This window comes from Temnothorax americanus, unplaced genomic scaffold (assembly GCF_048541705.1).
Source record: "Temnothorax americanus isolate GAGA-0224 unplaced genomic scaffold, ASM4854170v1 Scaffold20, whole genome shotgun sequence".
Classification (NCBI taxonomy): Eukaryota; Metazoa; Arthropoda; class Insecta; order Hymenoptera; family Formicidae; genus Temnothorax; species Temnothorax americanus.
Window position 1 is genome coordinate 3,702,176 of NW_027509339.1, and position 20,255 is coordinate 3,722,430.

Here is a 20,255-nt window from a genome sequence, read left to right on the forward strand (position 1 = left end):
CAAAAGTGCGGCATTACTGAAGAGATAATAAAAAGTACTCACGTTCGCGCGTTCGCCGTTCGTCGGTCCAAGAAAAGAGGAGAGGCGGCGCAAACCGTCCTCGCGACGCTCGTTCCAATTCCAGTACTGTTCGCCAAGAAATCAATCGAGGGTGCGAATGCCCCGACGCACGAGAAACACGCTGCCACTTCCCCTTGTGCTGTGTTGCTGGTATTACACTGACCCCAATTCTGCAAATCCGCCGAGGCTCCCGAGGCCGACGTTAGAATTACGTCAAACTTGAGACTGTTTCAGCTCGAAATACCCGTCCCGCTTCACGGCGAGAGTTCTTTAACAATTTATGCCCGGAGATCCCGTATCTAGCCATACAAACGGCCTAGAAGCACATTATGACACCATTTGCTGCCGCGATGTGAAATTTACGATTTTACAGCGTTTCACGTAGATAAAGGCTAGAAACATATTTATGGTTTGTCACGAATATATAGAATCGTGAATTAATGTCGGGACGAAACCTCGAAATAATATATATTTTGTATTTTGAAAGGCACAGGGAGGTACATGTATGCAAATGTAGGAAGTTGAAAAATAAAATTGTTTATAGTATAATTTATTATTGCGCTGTAAAAGTTCACAGTTACAATATTCAATATATTATAGTAGCCAAAAGTCAACATTTTTTAATTCGCCATGAAACGGAATCGTGGTCTAACAGAATTTAGAAAAATCTAAAAATTCTTGCAAAATATTAAAACTCTTTAAAACATATGTATAAATTTTGAAACAGGTATAATACAATACAATATAATATAAAAGACCGTAAAATAAATATTCAAAAAAGTCGAATAATGTGTGTTATGTAATTTCACAATTTACAACAATTTCCGGTGCAAATTCCTGTATGATAATGGTTCATTTTTGGGATATGAATCGCACTAGCTGTTCGCGCCGTTCGCGGTTATTATTACAACAGCGAAAAATTAAATTCCTACGTCCGTACATCCTCCTTGCTCACTGCATTTCCACTACATTCCGCTGTATTCCATTGAGATCGCCAGATCGCTAAAAATATAGGAAAAGTATTCTACGACCGCGCTTGTTTCTCTGTTTCAGGTGAGCATCCGGCCGCGATGCAGCACGGAAACACGGCAGCCGGCTCGCCCAACTCCAAGACAGTCCTGGTGATGCTTGCCTTCCTTCTGGGCCAGCTGAGATAATGTGCGTGTACACGAAGGTCGCTCGAGACTCGTAAAATCGATGGACGTATATATCGCAACATGATCGCCCGCACAACTTAAACGTTAACCCTTCCGCATAGACCATCCTGGATTAGGTCTCACAGTTTAAATTCATCGTAGCGGCCGAAAAAAAAACAAATAATTTACGGAATTACATCATGGTCACAGCGATGCGGTGAAGTTAATGAAATCGTTTATGAGAATTGTTGATTAATTCCAATTGTGCGATTTTAATATTTTTCGGATTAATTGATTTTGCAGAATAATATTTCAAAATAATCAGTGCGGTATCATATCATTCACAATTATTGACGTATTTATTGTTTTTCGCAGCGTTTATAATTTTATTTTATTGGAATTGGTTTTTCAAAATCGTCGAAATCGCGTATGAAGTGATACAAATGTAACGATTGTGAATCATAATTTTTTATCTCGAGGCGAAAATTTTTATTAGAAAGTATAAGGTTCATTATATATATATATATATGTTATTTTAATTGCGTCTCGCACTTAAAATATTCTCGTTGAAGCGGTTATCTTACGTCTTTTAATCCAACGCGAAAATCCTCATCCCGTTTATCTTAAACTTAACTGTGGGTTTGGCCGCTGGGGTGAGAAATACAAAGATAATCTCCGAGAGACAGCTCTTCTTACGTAATAAAAGGGAAGCTTTGTGCCTAAGGGTTAAGCGGAGTGTGAGGCAGTCGTATTACACGGTGTCTTAGAAGTATGAATTTCACGACGAATTTCTGAGCCGACTTTTCCCAGCCGCGAAAGAATGAATCCAGAAAGAATGGACGTTTCATACACAAACATTTGTTGTAATGCAGCGACAATATTTACAGTTGAGCTGTGTAACGTGTAAAACGGGCAAATAGCTGCATAATCGGCGATAATTGGGGTTACCTATCTCTATCTCGAAAACGTGTTCTCCAATAATTGGCATGTTGCACAAACGATATTTTCACCATCAACTTGCGTCCAAAATTAACAATGATGTTAACATCGTTTAATGACCATTCTCTTAAATAACAAGCAGGTCTCGTTTATTTTATTTTAATTGACGCGACATGTGCGTTTCGACAAATATCACATTTTAACGACACATTATCTTTTTAGATATTTTCTACTTTAATATTTTTAATTGTTTGTGTTTACGATCTATAACACTCATATTAATGGAAATGATACGCAATCGCAACACAGTATTACTTAGATTTAATTCCGATTTATTTATAAAACGAACCTAATAATCTTAAAGGTAAAACCGTTGACGCGTAATCCAGCATAATTATTTTCGCATGCTAAGCTTCTTTTGCACTCTATATCTCCATAGGTAAGCAAAGGTAAAATAACGATAATAGTTTCCTATTCGCAAATACTTGAGCCAGAAATTCATTTGATTTAGCTCAGAAATTAGTTTATGCTTCGCGAGTTAGCATCGGGTACGGTTTATTGTTGAAATAATACGGCACGCGTTGAGCAACGACATTCGTATGACCATGGCAGAGCAGTCGAGAGAATTCTTATCATATCCACGAACGACGCGAAGACGTCAATATTATTAAAGAATTTCCAGCGGCGGCGGCGGCGGCGAGAGATCGAGACCTTACGGTTTTTAATTAAGAACGCTTATTCGCACGAGAAGGATTGAGAGTCGCATTGTCGCCGCTGGAATTTTTAGAATAATTGCGCCGTGATGTCTATAAGCGCGATGCAAACGTTAAGGAATTAATGATAACGCGCCAGTGAGTGTTGACGCAGAGAGACGGTAGTTGAGCGCCGAGTGTCGCTAGAAAGAAGAGGGATAGCGAAGCAGATAAAACAGGACTACGCCCCCGCGCGCCCTTTCCCGACCATAGTGAGGAAAGTGTTAAGTGTAAAATAAATGTGTCACGAGCAAGTTTAACCGAAGAAAGCGATGTAACAAAAAAAAACGGGGGGTTGGTGGATCGACCTCCACCGGCGGCGAAGTACTTTCTACTTATTGCATAAGTGTTAAATGAAAAAAAAAAAACTTAAAGGAAGACACGGATGACACGCGTAAACACACATACCCACACGTACAGATAATAGTAGAGAGATGTATGTGTAAACCACGCGACTTTACGGCTCGTATGATTTACACCCACGACCCCCGAGAGATGAAAGAAAAAAAAACAACTGTGTTTCCCACCCGCTCACACCTTTCTCACTGTCTTGTTTTCACACGGTTCTCTTGCGCGAAAACGCAATTCTTGTACATAATGTTTTACTCTTGTAAATAAATTACCCACACAACGCTCGTCGATTCATTCCCGCGCCGCCTGTCCGCATCAGCGATCACTTCGCCGATCAGATGTATCGAGAAACGTCCATATGATGGAGAAAGCCAGGAAGAGATCATCGCATTTTATTATAGAAGGCTGATTTTATTTCTTTATTATTCTATTATTAGCTGAATCGTAGGGTATAACCGATATAGTACGAAAATTTAGATTAAACGAACGACGTAAGTCTTTCTGTCTTGCGGATGGTTGGTAATTCGGAGGTAATAGCAACGGCTGCGAGAAGATGGCCCCCCCCCCTCTTCGAAGATCGATAGCCATGACCCCGATGCGCTTCCCGAACTTTTCCCGTCGGGGATATTTAAGAATCCCCGGCTTCGGCTCATGAAGTCTCTCACTTGCAAACCATTCTCGGCAAAATAACGATGGCGCCCGATTAATTTCCTTTAGCTGCTCAATATCTCCGAAACGACGTCGAGCGACGTTTTGGCTCCATTTGACCCCATTAGCCGAGTCGTTTATTCCGAAAATAAGGTAAGTGAATTTTGTTTTATATAACTCCACGAGTGAAAAATAATTCGGAATTAGCCGGTAGCTTTATTTTAACGCTTTTAATTATTAAATAAAAAGGAACTTGTCTAACCCGCGGAGGCTTGCATTTCAATTTTAACGGGAGATTGCTGCATAAATTCGAAATTTATTTCCATGCACGATATCTACCGGTTTATCCACATCTAGATATCGAAAATAAAGTACTTCGAACGTCGTTAAAAACAAAACTTCCCGGTAATGGCTCGGAACTTACCCCATAAGTTCGAAGTTCCTCGAATGAACGAGCACCGTAAGATCAGCGGTGCCCGCGCGCGTAGAATCGGCACGCAGTCGGCATGGGCATCGACAGCGGGTTACGCGGCAATCAGGCACCCGAAGGAATCCGATGAATATTTATGCGCATCCACCCTGCACATTGCAAAGCCACGACAATCCGCCCGATGATATATGCGGTGAATTTTTTAAGAGACATCGCGCGTTACGAGCCGCTCGAATCCCGGGCGACATGCGACCGCCGTTGCATTCACGAAAGCGTAAATGGAACACACAGATGACACGGGGCGCAAAAGGAAGAGAAAATTAGAGGCGCTTTTTGGATGAAAAGCGCGCGTACTTCCGCTATTGAAGGAAAAATGAGTGCGTCGCGCGACTGGTACGATTCAAACTCCGCTATAACTCCAATACGAACCCCGATGTAACATTCTTCGTGAAAAAAATAACCGAGATATATTCTCTTGCTCGGTTCTATCATCTATATTATTATCGTAATTCTATTGAATTAGTTTACTAGCTCTTTACTTGCTGATAGCTGTCAATTATTTATAATGTGAAAGATATTTCTCGATATCAAAACGCTCTCCAAGTGCTTTGTAACTGCTGTTTTTTATGCGTTACGAATGTGCATGCGTATTATAGCTGTATTTTTAAACCCGTACAATTTTACGGCATTATTATTTCAACGACACGAGCGACTGCTTTTGCAGTCACAAATTAATAGGTCACCTGGCAATTACTCACGTGACTTCTTGAAACGTTCTTTATTTCTTTTCTTTTTTTTCTTTTTCTGATTTAGTGTGAATTGGCTGTTTTGTACCCTAATTAATTTGAGTTTTGCGCTGTGCCGTCGGACTTAATTAGAGCTCAGCCACATACATTTGACTTTCCCCTAACAAAATAACCACGTGTAAATATATAAACTACATATATATACATATATGTACGTAGGCATATAGTTGATGTTTCCGGTCTCTAGCATACTAAAGACCCAACTGCTAACTATGTGCGAAACTTTGATTAGGAATGAGCGTGACTACTTGAAACAGTACAAACAAATCTGCAAATACGAAATGGGCGAGAATATCCGACATTTTTGTCGAAGCAAATGTTATATAAATTCAATTCGCATTATAAATTTCAAATATTTTGAAAGCGTCACGTAGAGAAATAATAGTGATAAAAACTATATTGCTTATATTTCTTCAAAAACCAATAATTTTTTCGATGTCTTAAATTAATGTAATGTAATATAATAATAAAACTGCAGTAATAAAACTTACTTGGATAAAAAGATATTTTTAAAATATATGCTGCTACTTTTTTTTTTACTTGATTTATTATTTGTAGTATATTTTTTACGAATAAAAATATTGACATATTTTAATCATTTTTAGAATCAATCAGACTTCTGCGTAACTTGAAATATATAATAAATTTATAATCTTGCTCAACTTTATACAGTGTAAAAGAAAGAGTGAAAGAATTTTAATTCCAAGATTATAACAAAGAATCCATTATCAAAATTAAATCCGTTAATAATGAGGCATGTTTCGCCTAATTGCTCTAATATGTTAAATCTTACAGAAAGGTGCAGTAGTAATGCTCTCTTTGACAAAGAAGGATTTCAAAAAAACTTCAGCCGGTCGCAGATTATGTTGTGCCATGGAAAGCTGCTACGCGCTTAGCTGTAAAGTACGTGAAACGAGAGTATTAACGCGTATTCGCTACGCTAGAATGCGAAATTGCTCTTACATGTCGCAGCCGTGTGTACGCATCGTAATTAATGCGCGCAGATTAGGGGATTAAACTAACTGGCTGTAACGGCAACTAGTAAACATTCTCAACCTAGATATGCGACGCGGTCTGATGATGACACTCTCAGTCGAGCGGGCGCGTTTCGCACACAGATAATTTCTATATTTATCACATAATACAGGGAAGTTCGTCCTTAGAATAATTTATTCTCCCCTCCCCCCCCGGTAGCGTATCGTAGCCTACGCTAACCCGCTGTGTACGCGCGCGGTTTACGTCAACATGAATTATCGTACAATCGATTGGGAGTTGCAGCGTTAATCAACCGTTAATGGTTCCTAGTTCCTGAAACTTCGCGGAAATCTCGATTTTAAAGCACAATCGCATTGCAGATGCTTATAGCTTTCCGTTACCTTTCTTGTATTTCAATATTTTTCATAAATAATAAGATATTACATGGATCTTTTTCCTGGATCAAAAGCAGTCGAGCGTATAAGCACAATGAAAAAATAAAGATAAAAATCACCGAACTGCGTCATTATACATCACGATTTTTAGTTCACGCTTTATGTTTATTTATAAAGTTTAGAAAGCCGCCTCGTAATAATAATAATAATAATAATAATAATAATCGTAATAATTTCATTGCAAATAAATTTGAATTACAAACTGAAATAAAGTAGAAGTTAGTAGAATTGCGTGGCACACTAGCGCGACTCCATTACATCGTCAGAAACTTAATACCCTTTCATATTTAATTTGCTTCCTTTATACTAAAAGAATCCGTATTTTTATCAGTAATAAAGGGCATACATAAAAATTGAAGAAGAAAATACGCCGAATCGCGAGCTTTATGCCGCTTCGTTTGCCCCGGAAGAGGGAATTGATGCAAAGGGCGAACAATTCCATAATCCCCCGTTCTCGCGTCAAGAGTGAGCCATACGAATTCGGCTCTATTAGCGAGGGATTAATCGCGACAGGGCCGTGACTGGGAATAAAGCGATTTTTCGGCGTTCCTTTTGACCTGTGTCCTTTGTTATTTGCCTTGCCGAAACTACCCAGGCAAGCGTGCGCGCGCGCGTGCATGCGATACCGCATACTAACGCGGGGAACGGAGGCTCCCTTTGAGCGCATGTAGGACGCTGGGCGCGCTTCAAACATCCGCCCTCTGAGCTCCTCGTCGTTTACACGTACGCTCCACTTTCGACTCGGGCGAGCGCCAGCCGGCGAAATCAAACGAATCAAATGAACTGAGCAAAATCCTCGATAAAATGACATCAGAAATTCGCTTCGTTAGAGCGGGACCTGTTTTGTCTGACCCGACTCGTTCCGTTACCACTGACACCACCTTCGCACCCGGGATCTCCGCAGAGAGATTGGCTGTTGACACCACGGAAAATCTCTTTTTTTTTTTTCGCTTCTTTCCGTAGAGACGGCGGAATACCTACGACGTGGATTATGGATAATTTCAGTAGATAGCTGACTTGGGGGCAGGGGAGAGGGATCTCTCCAACAGGATATTTTTATCTGTCACTTTTTCTCGAACAACCGTAAATGGGCAAGGATATAGACATCGAAGAAAGAAAAGAAAGCAGTAATTTTAAGAAAGAAAAGACAGGACGGGTGAGTTTATTTTATAGAAAATATTAGGAAACATTTGTATTACGCATCTCGAAATAATTTCTGTAATCCATTCTACAACTTATGGTCTTAATTCTTGTTAGACAAACTGAAATCGTTGTTAGTTAAACTCGAATATCTTTTTCTCGTTTACAGCCACCTTTGAAAATTAAGCAAACGTATTTTATTTGATTAATCGAGCTATTTAAAACTTGGCAAAGGTGAAAAAATCTTATTTATAAAAAATTAAATAAAACGCATTAGCTTAACGCGAAAAAACTCTGATGACGAGAGGATTAAACCGCGGCGCGTCTACTCTCGTAAAGCTCCAGATTAAATCAGTAGTATATATACCGCGTAATGCAAACTACGTAAATCTGCATAGAAGCCGAGGTGAGAGAACCACGTAAGAGAGCTCGCTGCTTCTTTTCTAAATGGACCGCGGCAGGACGCTGAACTTCCGGTAAGATGGTAGCGCTCTGCCGGAGGCTGCGTGACATGGAGAGTGGGCGAGCTTAAAATTCAGCGGCAAAGCAGTACGGCAACGTCGTGAACAACGACGCCGATTTGCATATCAAAAGTAGGAACAAACTATTCAGACCTAACCGGGTCAAAGATTTTTCAGGGCGACGCGCGCGCGCGCGCGCGCGGCGGGAGATCGCCGGGGAAAAATATTTCCTCTCGCGCGCGCACACACGTTTTTACGCGACACTTCATGCGCGCGTGTCTGTCCTTCTTACGCCGCATCAAGCATTCCCAAACTTTTCATCCTCCGACACGTCCTTTCATCCTCTAACACCGCGGCTAAGAAATTGTGAACTCGGGAAAAATTCGCGCATGGCTTCTTATCCTCGGCGAAATCTCGCCGAAAAAAGGAAAAAAGTTGCGAAAAAGCGAGGGTAAACATTCCTCGGATAACTTCCCTTTATGCGAAAGTTGCAAAGTTATAACATATAATTGTTATATATATATATATAAACGTATATACATATTAATAAAGTATAATAAGCAAACATAACTAACAAACTATAACAAAAAAGACGACGTCAAATGGCTTTCCATCTTCACGAGAGGAACATTAATTCGACGTAATCCTGTAATTAATTCAATTTCACCCGGACAATCCTTCTAAGCCGAGATTTCTTTTGTCGCTTTGGTAAAAAAGGAATGTCGAAAAAAGAGGATTTGGAGGAAAAAATTGCGGAGAAAATCTGGCAGCGCGACATAAGTATATGTGTCCACGAAATATGGTTCTACGTTGGAAAATTTGATATCTCGTACAAGGAAAAAGAATCTGAGGAGCCTCATAGTTTTATGCGGTTTGAAAACAACGCGCGACGTACGTTTTTCCGTCACGGAGAGAGGTGAAGAGAACGTTTGCGAAGAGGAGGATCCGGATTTCGAGAATTTGGGGACTTGGAATGGTCGAATCACGCCCGAGGAGACCTATACGGTCGATTATTTCCGTTCGCCTGGCACCAACGAGCGATCGCGGATCAGTATTCGGCGAGAAACGATCGCGGGCGAACACCGCTGTTCGTTTACGCGCCTCGATGCGTCGATGCGTGTCCGAAGATGTTTAATTAACCGTACGAAATGCGGAGAGGATCCGTTCGCGGGATGGCTTTGATCACCGGGCGGAAACTCGCGTTGGCTTTCCGCGAGGCCTAAATCGTCGTCGTCATGGCCAAATCGGCGACGGAGAATCCGATTATAGCACCGACAACAACGTCTAATAATTGAAGTTCCGCTGTTTAAGCCCAAGCCCTCATCCCCGTGTGCCCTCTCTCTCTCCTTTCTCTTCTCTCTCTCTCTCTCTCTCTCTCTCTCTCTCTCTCTCTCTCTCTCTCTCTCTCTCTCTCTCTCTCTCTCTGTGTGAGTATCATTGCTTGTCTATTCTCTTTGCTCCTGCTTCAAGTGAATCTGTTTCTGCCGTAAATTGCTTCCGGGCCATTTTGTTGCAGGTATTAGCGGGTTTTTTGTCGCTTGTCGCGTGCTATCATTATCTTTCTGGTGCTTGCAACCTAATTAAAAGCATTTCTGTGGCAAATATCATCGCTTGTTCTAACCTAATTCTTGGCTGTTCCTGTGGAAGGCGTCGATCTCATCTACGCATGCGCCTATCGTTGCCGATCTTCTCTATCTACATGCTATTTTCTGAACACGTGCTATCTAAGTGACCGCGGATTGGCTGCTCGGGTTGATCTCCGCGACATCTATACGGAACACTCTGATTGTGGATCGATACTACAGAACTCTACTTCTTTTAAGCCTAGTGATTAAACGATTGTATACAACACACGCAGGGTTGTGTCAAAACTTACGTTGGTACGAAGTCCGCTAGTGCTTGTTGCAAGACTCACTTTTGTTTACCATGCTTCCTACGGCTCTTACACAGACTACTTCTAATATTGATGGCGCCTCTTTCTCTCGTTCACACTCGCCTAATACTACTGACGAGCTTTTGCGCGTGCTGATGGCGAAGCTTATGGAGTCAGAAGCTAGATTTTTAGCTCTTATTGAAAATCAACAGCGGACAAATGAAGGAATCACTGATAAGCTTGATTGTTTAACTCGAATTGCTGACACCGTTGCTCAAAACAGTCAGCGCATTACTAAATTAGAACAAGAAAATGCTAATTTAGTGCGAGAGCTCCAAGACTTAAAAGCCGCTCGGTCTACTCAGCAGATTTATGAAGGCAACGAGCTTATTATATCGGGACTGCCGGCGACATTGTCTGTTACTCCTTCTGAGCTTGCTCATAATGTGTTTAACGCTCTAGATGTCCCACATCTTTCTAGTCATATTCTTGATGTTAGAACTGTAGTTAAAAATTCTCCGCCAGCGGCAGTTCACGACCGACCCGTAACAACTGTACCTGCTCGCTCTTGCATAGTCACCTTAGCCTCGAGTGCTGTCCGCGACTTTATTATAGCAAAAAAGAGAGCCAAAAGACTGCTTAAGCAAAGTGATGTCTGCGGTAACAATTCTGATAGAAGTGTTCTTGTAAATGAGCTTCTCTCCAAAGACACTTACGAATTGTTGCAATTAACAAGGCGTGTTGCCAAAGAAAGGTCTTATAAGCATGTATGGTTGCGACGCGGTCGAATACGTGTCAGGCATTCTGAAGGCAAACCTGTTATTTATGTCAACTCTAACTCTGACCTTGCAAGGCTTATTTGACTTATCTGACTGGTCCGACCTGCTCGTCCCTTGTTCTTTGATCGTTCGGCATAATCAACATGTAATTCTTCTCGGATACGTTTTGTTAAATTCAACGCTTATTCCTTTCGTCGACATATCGACTTGCTTGCATGTGAAATTGGATAACATTGTTTCTGGTATAGAACTTCTAGTCCTTTCATTCCTTATTATTAGCTCGTAAATTGCACTACGCCTTAGTTCTTAGTTTATATGCACTATTTATTTCTTTTCAGTAACACTTGCTCCTTATATTTTATTCTTTTTCACTGTACTCATTATTAGTTTAAGTTGCGTTAGTTCTTAGTTTTATAGTATATATTATTGAGATTGCTGGTTGCTTGCCTTAAGAGAGAGAGCATGCATATCATGCTAGCTCCTATCGCTATTTTTCGCTTTTGTTTATATCACATTGTATCTTTGCATCTTGCAACTGCTATATATTATTGTAATTGCTGTGGTATTGTAACTGCTATAGTATTGTAATTGCGACATTATTGTAACTGCTATATTACCTTTTGCCCCTTAGCCATTGCTCGGGCATAATAAATCTATCAATCAATCAATCAATCAATCTCTCTCTCTCGCACACACACACTGCCACTCGCGCTTCCTCCTTTGCAAGTATCAATGGCTCGCAATCGCCCTTTGATGTGGGCGCCGTTTCAAAGAAACTGAATACGATAACTGCAGAACGAGAATTATATTACAGATAATTGTCATATGATATAATAAGGAAAAGAAAAAAGCATTTTGTAAAATTTATAGTTTCTAAGTTTGACATAAGTAATTGATCCTTCGTATATACATATATTTTCTACGTTGGAACTTTATTTTTAAAATCATAGTTTAAATATATGTATAAAATATACATTTGATTACATTTGCTATAAGCTATAATAATTTTCTATTTTATAATAATTTTTTACGTCATTATTTCCGTCATAGTTATTAATATTTTACTCACATTCCTAATCTTTTAAATATAACGACGTTATAATGATAACACACACGGAAAGAATCATACCTAACTATATATATTAGCACTTGTACGCGCCGAATAGGTTTTTGCGCCTCCCTAACAGTTTTTCCACACTCTCATTGAAAAAGAGAAGTGGAAAGAATGAAAGTAGGAAGTTCTTCTCGTGGAAAAACGAGAAAGCTGACGAGCAGAAAAGCCCGCAATCAGAATGCCGGGTAATCTCGCTGCGAGGGTTAAGAGTGCGATAAGAGCGCGATCGGCCCTATCGGACCACTTCGTCAAGAATCGAATGGCGGGGTAAGGGAGGAGAAAAAAGAGGCGAAAGAGAAGGGAAATTATCTAACAAAGAGATCGCGACGAGAGATCGCCGAGCATTCGTACCGATCGCGATGCACATTCGATTTCCTGCACGCGACTGAACAGGAAATAGATTCGTGCATGTCGAGGGGGTGGAAAAAATAGGAGGAGGATAACGGGGGGAGAGAGAAATTAAAGCTCGCCAGGAGAGCACCCGACGCGACGATCCTTACACGCGAAAATTCGGGCGATCCTGCCATTACGGGCGGAAGCTCACGCGATACGGTCTGCGGCACGGGAAATATAATATGAACTTTTTAGAGCTTTTAGATCCCTGGTACCGAATACCACCAATATGATAACGGCGGTTCACAGCGGAAAAATAATTCAATCTCGAATGGATCGGTTTCGGACGGTTGCGGTTAAAAGAGATTTTTTTTTTATCGATAATTGATTTGTTCGTATACCAAATCAATAACGTGTGTACCTAGTTATGCGATGTATAAAAGTTTTTATTATGCAATTCGAGACATATCGCAAAAGTGCCTCGGTATATCTGCGATAATAATACTTAATATCGAAATTTTCCAACAAAGTGAGCAAAAAACGAGGGGAAAAACTTTGTTTTATAAGAATGCTAATTAATATTATGAGCAACAGGGGAACAATAATACCTCGCGGCTAAGATATTATTTCTATTAAAGCTGCAACAACAGATAAGAGAATACGTAAAAGAGAACGTAATAAGATTACGGACGCAAGTTATAGACCGAAAAGATTTAATACGTTTTTAAAGTTGGAATATATTCTTGTCTCTCGAGTTTTTAGTACTCGCATATATATTTAAGTTATTCCTTTTTAAACATCCGTTAATGAAGATCTCTAATAATATTCTTTACATTTTAACGACATTTAATATAACATACGTATCTGATAGAGAGTATGCGTTGAAAGATTTAATAAAAATTATCGCAAAAAGATTTAATATATTATCATTTTATACATTCACTCGTTATCGCATGAAAAAATAAATATAATTTTTTATTTTTACGTTAAATATATTTGAGTTAAAGAGAAATTGTATTAAGAGAAAATACATCCTTTCTGATATATATATATATATATATAGGTACTTATCAGTTTTTCATGGTTAATTTGTGTCGATATTTTGACATTTTGTTTTGTCCCCCACCCCCACACACAGATATAAATATAGATATAGATTAGATATAGATTATACAGATATAGATATAGAAATATAAAAATATAGAACTGGTCAATATTTTGCGCAAAAATTGCACAAACACCAGTTGGTTTCGCTATGTTTACCGATACCGATCGAGCATCGAACTCGTGATCGCGCACGGCAGAAATAACAGGCAAAAGCCGCGTAACGCGGCGCGCAACAAGAGTTTTAAACAGGACCGCTGGAGTGTAGCGGTAGAATCCGATTTATATCGAACGCGGGTAAATACAGCTTTCTTCGGCGGTGTATACTTTCGCGAGTCGACAAATCTCGCGTTGTATGTAACTTATACTCGAGCCAGATGGCACGAATTCCGCTCGACGGTTTATACAGCGGTTTAAAGGTGTCTCCTCTATTTCGGCGTTTCTCTCTCTCTCCGGTGTGCGCGCAACCCCCTTCGGTTCTCGCCGATATCGGACGGGATAAACTCCGATACACCGCGGCGCGGTGACGTCTCTCGTTTCGATGGAGTCCGAGCTCCCGAAGATTTATACGGGAGAGGAAAACGCACCGAGCCCGCGACCGCGTTCGAGAAACGATAAATAAATTTCAATCGCACCGCACCGAAGAAGTAAGGAGCAGCCAATAATCGGCGCTTGTCATCTCGATAGGATTTATGAAATATAGAACGTATACAGATATACAGACTGTGGGGCTTTTAAATCCATCTGTCGCACCTTCTGTGTTATTTATTTAAAATAATATTTATGGCGAGATAAAACCACGAGATTTTTCTATATAGAAAATAGAAATGCAAAGAAATATGAGCCAGCACACAAATAATTTAATAGTCCAGCTGAGTGCAACGTATTAAAATGTTGCGCTAGGATGATTTGTGTTGTAAATTTAATAAATTTCGGATCAAATCGATTTGAGATAAAGTTTCATATAATAATTTTATGCGATTGTTATATCTAAATTATTAGGCAAACGTCAGAGAATGTCAGGCATATCGTCTGGTTTATGTAACGGTAACTTATCGTTAAACAAGCATCAGGATACCGCATATCATATCGATTTCGCGATAGGACTATTGCATTCCGTTTACATGACAGCCAATACCATCAGTTATACCACCGTCTAACTGTGATTATCGTGACGGGCAATTAAATACAAACTGTTTCAAGTGCACATGTGTACGTGAGACGTGTGCGTCACGTAGGTTGTACGTGATATATTTAGATAATTTAGAGATATATCAGTTATAATATCCATATAATGTGCAAGAAAATGGCATCGGAAAGTATAAGAGATTTTTAGCTTATGTCATAACTTCGATTTCCGGGTTGCAATAAAAGAATTAATAAGTTTTCCTGATGTTCTTTGCCATTCTCTCTGTGCAAATATATATTAAATTTCATCGGGAGAGAGCGGAGAGAAACACGATTGAGAATATTTCTCGATAAAAGAAGAAAAATTAATCTGTCTCCGGCAGATTTTCACTTAATTGCAGCCACTGTCAAACTCGACAAAGCAATTCTAATTAGCGACAGTTGTTTCCAATAATGTGCGAATGCTTCCGAAAGTACGTCCCAATCAGCAAAATAATATTTAAAAAATGTTTTTAAGAAACATTTAAAAAACGTTTTTCAAACATTTTTAAAAACGTTAAAAATAATGGGATAAGTTCCCTTTTTTTCATTAAAAAAACATTTTTTTTAACGTTTAAAATAATATTATTTTAACGTTTAAAAAATATTATTTTAACGTTTAGAAAAATATTATTTTAACGTTTAAAAAAATATTATTTTAACGTTTAGAAAAATATTATTTTAACGTTTAAAAAATATTATTTTAACGTTTAGAAAAATATTATTTTAACGTTTAAAAAAATATTATTTTAACGTTTAGAAAAATATTATTTTAACGTTTAATAAACGTTTGTTTTAACATAAAAAAAAATGTTTTTTTAATATTTAGGAAACGTTTACATTAAAAGGATTTTTTAATAATTTTAAAAATTTGTTATATTTGATTTTTTATTACTAAATATTATTTTTTGTACATATTGTACACATTGTATATATAATATATAACAAAATAAACATTTGCAGTTCAAAATAAAGTACATACATATAAGAAAGAAAAAAAATTTAACTTGTATTTTAAGGCATTGACAAGACCGCTGTTTGTATAAAGCAATTGAAAATCGAGCAAGGTCCACAGATGGTCATAGCAAGACCTTTATGCTGAAATAATGTTTCATGTGTGATTTTTAAATATATTTCCTAATTCTTCGAACTGTACGCGGTTACCATCAGTCTCAACACAGCTCTTAAATTGAATCAGGAAAGTAATATCACACATTAAATTGATTGTCAAGGAGGAGGAGAAGGAGAAGGGGAGAGAGGAGGAGGAGGAGGGGAGGGAGAAGAAGGAGGAGGAGGGGAGAAAGGAGGAGGATTCAATTTAAGAGCTGCGTTGAGACCGAAAGTAACAGCGCGTACACTTCGAAGAATCAGAAAATGTATTTAAAAATCACATAAGAAATATTATTTTTGCACTAAGATCTTGCTATGACCGTCTAAAGGACCATGCTCAATTTTTATTTGTGCTTAAAAAAAATTCTCCGCAATTCTCGCATATACCCGGATGTTAACATTTACTTCCAAAATCTTCCGTAGGTATTTCTACGTCGCACGAATTACACTCGCTTACTTTCATATCAAGGGCACTCCTTGTTATATCCAAGATTAGTTGTGGGAACCGCACTTGGATATACCTCATGGAGCAGACGTGAAGACGTGGTAAAATATACCAAAGTAAAAAATGTTTACTTTGGCAACTTGCAACTGTGAAACGCGCCACGAACATACTCATCAACTTAATTATTTTCCAGCATTTTTTTCAGAAAAGGATACTCGTCTGTAATTTAGAATATATGCAATATATAGGTATGGCTGCAAGAGAGGTAAAGATTATAAAATTACCACGTTCTTCAGTCTGCTCACATAACATTGCTAATCAATGTTTCTTTCTCTTCTTTTTTTTTTTATTTTTTTTAAGCCCACTTTTTTCTAAGTTTATATACTTTGCATAAACATCATTCTTTAGAAAAAGTCAAATACAGCACGCAAATTTGTCGATTTTTAATATCAATGGACGAGTTTTCGTTTACAAGTTTTTGTATGGGTGAAATGTACAAACATCGTGCATCGATCACATTTAAAGATCAGTAAGAATTTTCGGTTGAAAATAATTTTTGATTGGAATAGAATAGTTTGTAAAATTTTTATAAAATCAAAAGATTTGAACGCTTGCTTATTAGCAACTTATTAGCTTATTGACTTTTTCGAAAGCTGAATAAAATACATTTCGCAAAATAGACTCCATAAAATGGATCTATCGATGTTTCCAATTACAACGCAGTAAGACTAAGTATTTTCTTCTTAGTCTATGTAATATTGCCAAAAGAATTTTCAAAGAATCGCCGTAAGCAAAACAGAAAAAGCTAATAGAATAAGAGCAGATTTTTCGTACTTTGTAAATGGGAACATTTCGCGGATTAGATCGTTTGGCGAAACAATGGTTATTACATTGAACCCATTTACGTGTGTATATTAAGTAGATAATAAAATGAAAGGGGACTGTAATATTAGACTATATGACGCAATCGTATGCGATTCCGATCAATCAAATTAATATGCAGTGGGCGAAAGATTATTTAATCAACCAAATCGCACATTAGCTTAATTCATTACAGTGTATCTTTGCATTAACAGTGACACAAAAAAGAACCCAATAAATTAAAAAATCGTATAGCAGATATAATTACAGGTCTTCCAATCTGCTTCGGTTGTTCATTTTATATGTGGTCAACGGGGCACCATCATTATCTGGCAGAACGGTAAAAAAAATATTCGTAAATGTACAGTGTTATTACAATCATACAAATTATTAGCATGCTGTCAAATACCGGTATCGTTAATCTTCAGCAAATTTAATCAATTACAGAACTTACCGTTTGGAGAACTTCGAGGATAATTTCGAGAAGAAGGATGGCCTTGCTAGTGAACTAATTGCATTTGCGTCCTGCGTTTGTGTGTGACCCTGGAAACACATTCATATAAATTGTTAATAAAATAAATAATTCCTTATAATTAATAATTGCTAATAAAAGAGGCAAACTTGTTAAATCGAATTTTCTCCTATAATTATGTCACCTTAAGTGCTCACCTGAGTGTGATTTCGCTGTGCTTTATTTTGGCCAGAATGGAACGTACTGCGACTCGGAACATTCCGTGGAAATGCTGGCGTAGTGGTTGTGGTAATAAGTCTGTTGCTTGTGCATACACCCAAACTAAATAACAAATAATGATTTCTGTTTTAATACAGATTGCAGTCACATGTTAAATATATAGGCTGATTTATCAGCATTTTTATTTTTATGCACACTATAACGGATTATGGAAAGTACATGTTCGCAGCAAATACACTACCATCACCTATTAGATTCAAGTAAAGCTGGTATCAAGATGTAAAAAAGATGTAAGGTATATAAAATTAGTTGTTCAACTGCTACGTTTCTTTTTACTGTTACATTATTGTGTAAAAGTTTTCAACGTGCAAGCAATGTCTTACAAATTAAGCTTAGTAAAAAGAGTTAATAAAGCAATATTGTTATGAGAAATTAATTCATATTAATTAAAAATATGTAGTACGTTATTGTTCAAATAGAAAGTCTACTGTAACTGCGCATGCATCGGAAAGAAATTATTTCAAGAATATAACTGTCCGTTTTGCGAGAGATATGTTTTAATTACAGCAATTGTATAATGAGAAAGGAAGCTAGAAAAGACTTCATAATTGTAAATAGCGTTAAGTAACTTATATATATATATATATATACATATATATATATAAATGTTGGGTCATATAAATAATTTATAAAATAGATAATATATATGTATGTGTATGTGTGCGTGCGTGCGTGTGTGTGTGTGTGTACACTGTAAATGATAGCATGGCAACATGTACATTTAAGAGTATATTTAAGAGGACAGATCTCAGGACGAATAGAGTATTTATAGAGCATTTAAGGCAGGATGTTTGTATATTAGGATGTAAGATAAATTAATATTACGTACTCTTCTTACCTAAATGGTACTGGCGTAGAACGTGGGTCGATCGGCGAGTCGTCGTTTGATTCTGCATTCGACGGTATATACATTGATGTAAGAAATTTAATAGTTATATAGGAAGACTTTGCGGGAGGGCAATAATGATGTGAGAATTAAACTTTTGAACTTTAGAAACTTTACACAATACACATCCGCACTCCGCACGCTCCGCCATAAAGTCACCGACTGCGGCCTGCGGCGACCGGCGATCGGCGATTGCTCGAGCTCGACACGCGCAAACACGTCACGTCGTCACGTCACAGAACATAAGCACGTCGCGGCGTCGCACGTTGTCGCAACTCAAGCGACCAATCAAGCGCGCCGAACCGACGTACGCTATTATAAGGGCCCGGACACACACTTCTGCACAACGCATAATGCGTAAGCATAAGAAAATTGATTGTTCCATACACATGTGCATAAGGAAATAGACCAATCAATTTTCTTATGCTTACGCATTATGCGTTGTGCAGAAGTGTGTGCTCCCCGCTTAGGCTGTTTCAAAAATATCACTCGGGTAATACTTCCTTTTGCTTCTAAGGGCCCGGACACACACTTCTGCACAACGCGTAATGCGTAAGCATAAGAAAATTGATTGATCCATACACATATGCATAAGGAAATAGACTAATCAATTTTCTTATGCTTACGCATTATGCGTTGTGCAGAAGTGTGTGCTCCCCGCTTAACTCAGTGAGTTAGAAAGAGAAGAGAGTATATATACTCGTGTGCACTCGGGTGACGTTTCCGAAAGCAGCCTAATATTTCCGGAAAAATGAAAACGGTGATTGGTCACCGCTTTGTCACTTTATTGTGTTATCGTGTAGTCCTGTGTACAGTATAATAGAGGAGCCATAATTATAATGCGGGGTTTACAATATAATTCAGCAGAACGACTGCTGAGAGTGCTGAGTTGTTGTCTTATTATCAACACACACTTTGGTTCTAAAAGTAAGAACCAATCACATTCGATTGCTACTGAGCGGTTTGATGCAAAGTCGTTAGAAACGGTCATAAGAAAGAAATTGACCAATTAATATAACAGTTAAAAGCGTTCGACTGTGGTCAATTTCTGTCTTACGACCGCCGTTCCTGCGATTCTGAGACTTGCACATTTCATTTGTAGACTCCGTCTAACTCGCTCAAGCTATAGCATTCACAAGAAATTTGCATATAAAATTTCTCACAGATAATGACACAATTAATCGTACAAATAATAACCGTGTTAGAATTTATTAGCGTATGTTATGACGTATATAATAATGGTATTTTTATATTTAAAAGCCATTATTTTAAATAAATAATGTAAAATAAAAATATTAAATAAACGTTAAATAAATATTTTTTCTAAATCATTATTTTAAATGAATAAATATATAATGTAAAATAAATATTAAATAAATGTTGAATAAATGCGAAATAAATGTGTTTAAAAATTATTATTGCAAACGAATAATTAATGTGGCATAAATATATATATATATTAATCAATAAACGTTAAATAAATATTTTTTCGAAATAATTATTTTAAATGAATAATTAATGTAAAATAAATATTAAATAAATGTTGAATAATTGTGAAATAAATTTTTGTAAAAAGTATTATTGCAAACAAATAATTATAATGTGACATAAATATTAAATAAACGTTAAATAAATATTTTTTCTAAATCATTATTTTTAATAAATCAATAATGTAAAAT

The 20,255-nt window shown here is 37.7% G+C and overlaps 1 protein-coding gene and 2 long non-coding RNA genes across 4 annotated transcripts in view; 2 read left to right on the forward strand and 1 right to left on the reverse strand.

Annotated features, from left to right (window-relative positions):
* The window catches only part of Dpr1 (defective proboscis extension response 1), a 319,413-nt gene extending 315,895 nt beyond the window's left edge, over positions 1-3,518 (forward strand). Inside the window, exon 6 of the mRNA XM_077405921.1 lies at positions 1,051-3,518. Coding sequence (XP_077262047.1) covers positions 1,051-1,217 — 167 coding nt within the window. The 3' untranslated portion in view covers positions 1,218-3,518. The remainder of the gene's footprint in view (positions 1-1,050) is intronic.
* Positions 3,519-15,393: 11,875 nt separating this feature from the next.
* Positions 15,394-19,819, reverse strand: LOC143897401 (uncharacterized). Of its 2 annotated transcripts, none has more exons than XR_013256911.1 (4): positions 18,520-19,819; positions 17,609-17,732; positions 17,394-17,482; positions 15,394-17,268 (listed from the first exon to the last, which is right to left on the reverse strand). It is a non-coding gene; the product is annotated as an uncharacterized LOC143897401 (long non-coding RNA). The 2 variants fall into 2 exon arrangements; XR_013256910.1 differs by having other exon boundaries at positions 18,529-18,928.
* On the forward strand, positions 17,138-17,568 carry LOC143897402 (uncharacterized). Its single transcript, XR_013256912.1, has 2 exons — positions 17,138-17,279; positions 17,387-17,568. It is a non-coding gene; the product is annotated as an uncharacterized LOC143897402 (long non-coding RNA).
* Positions 19,820-20,255: the final 436 nt, after the last annotated feature.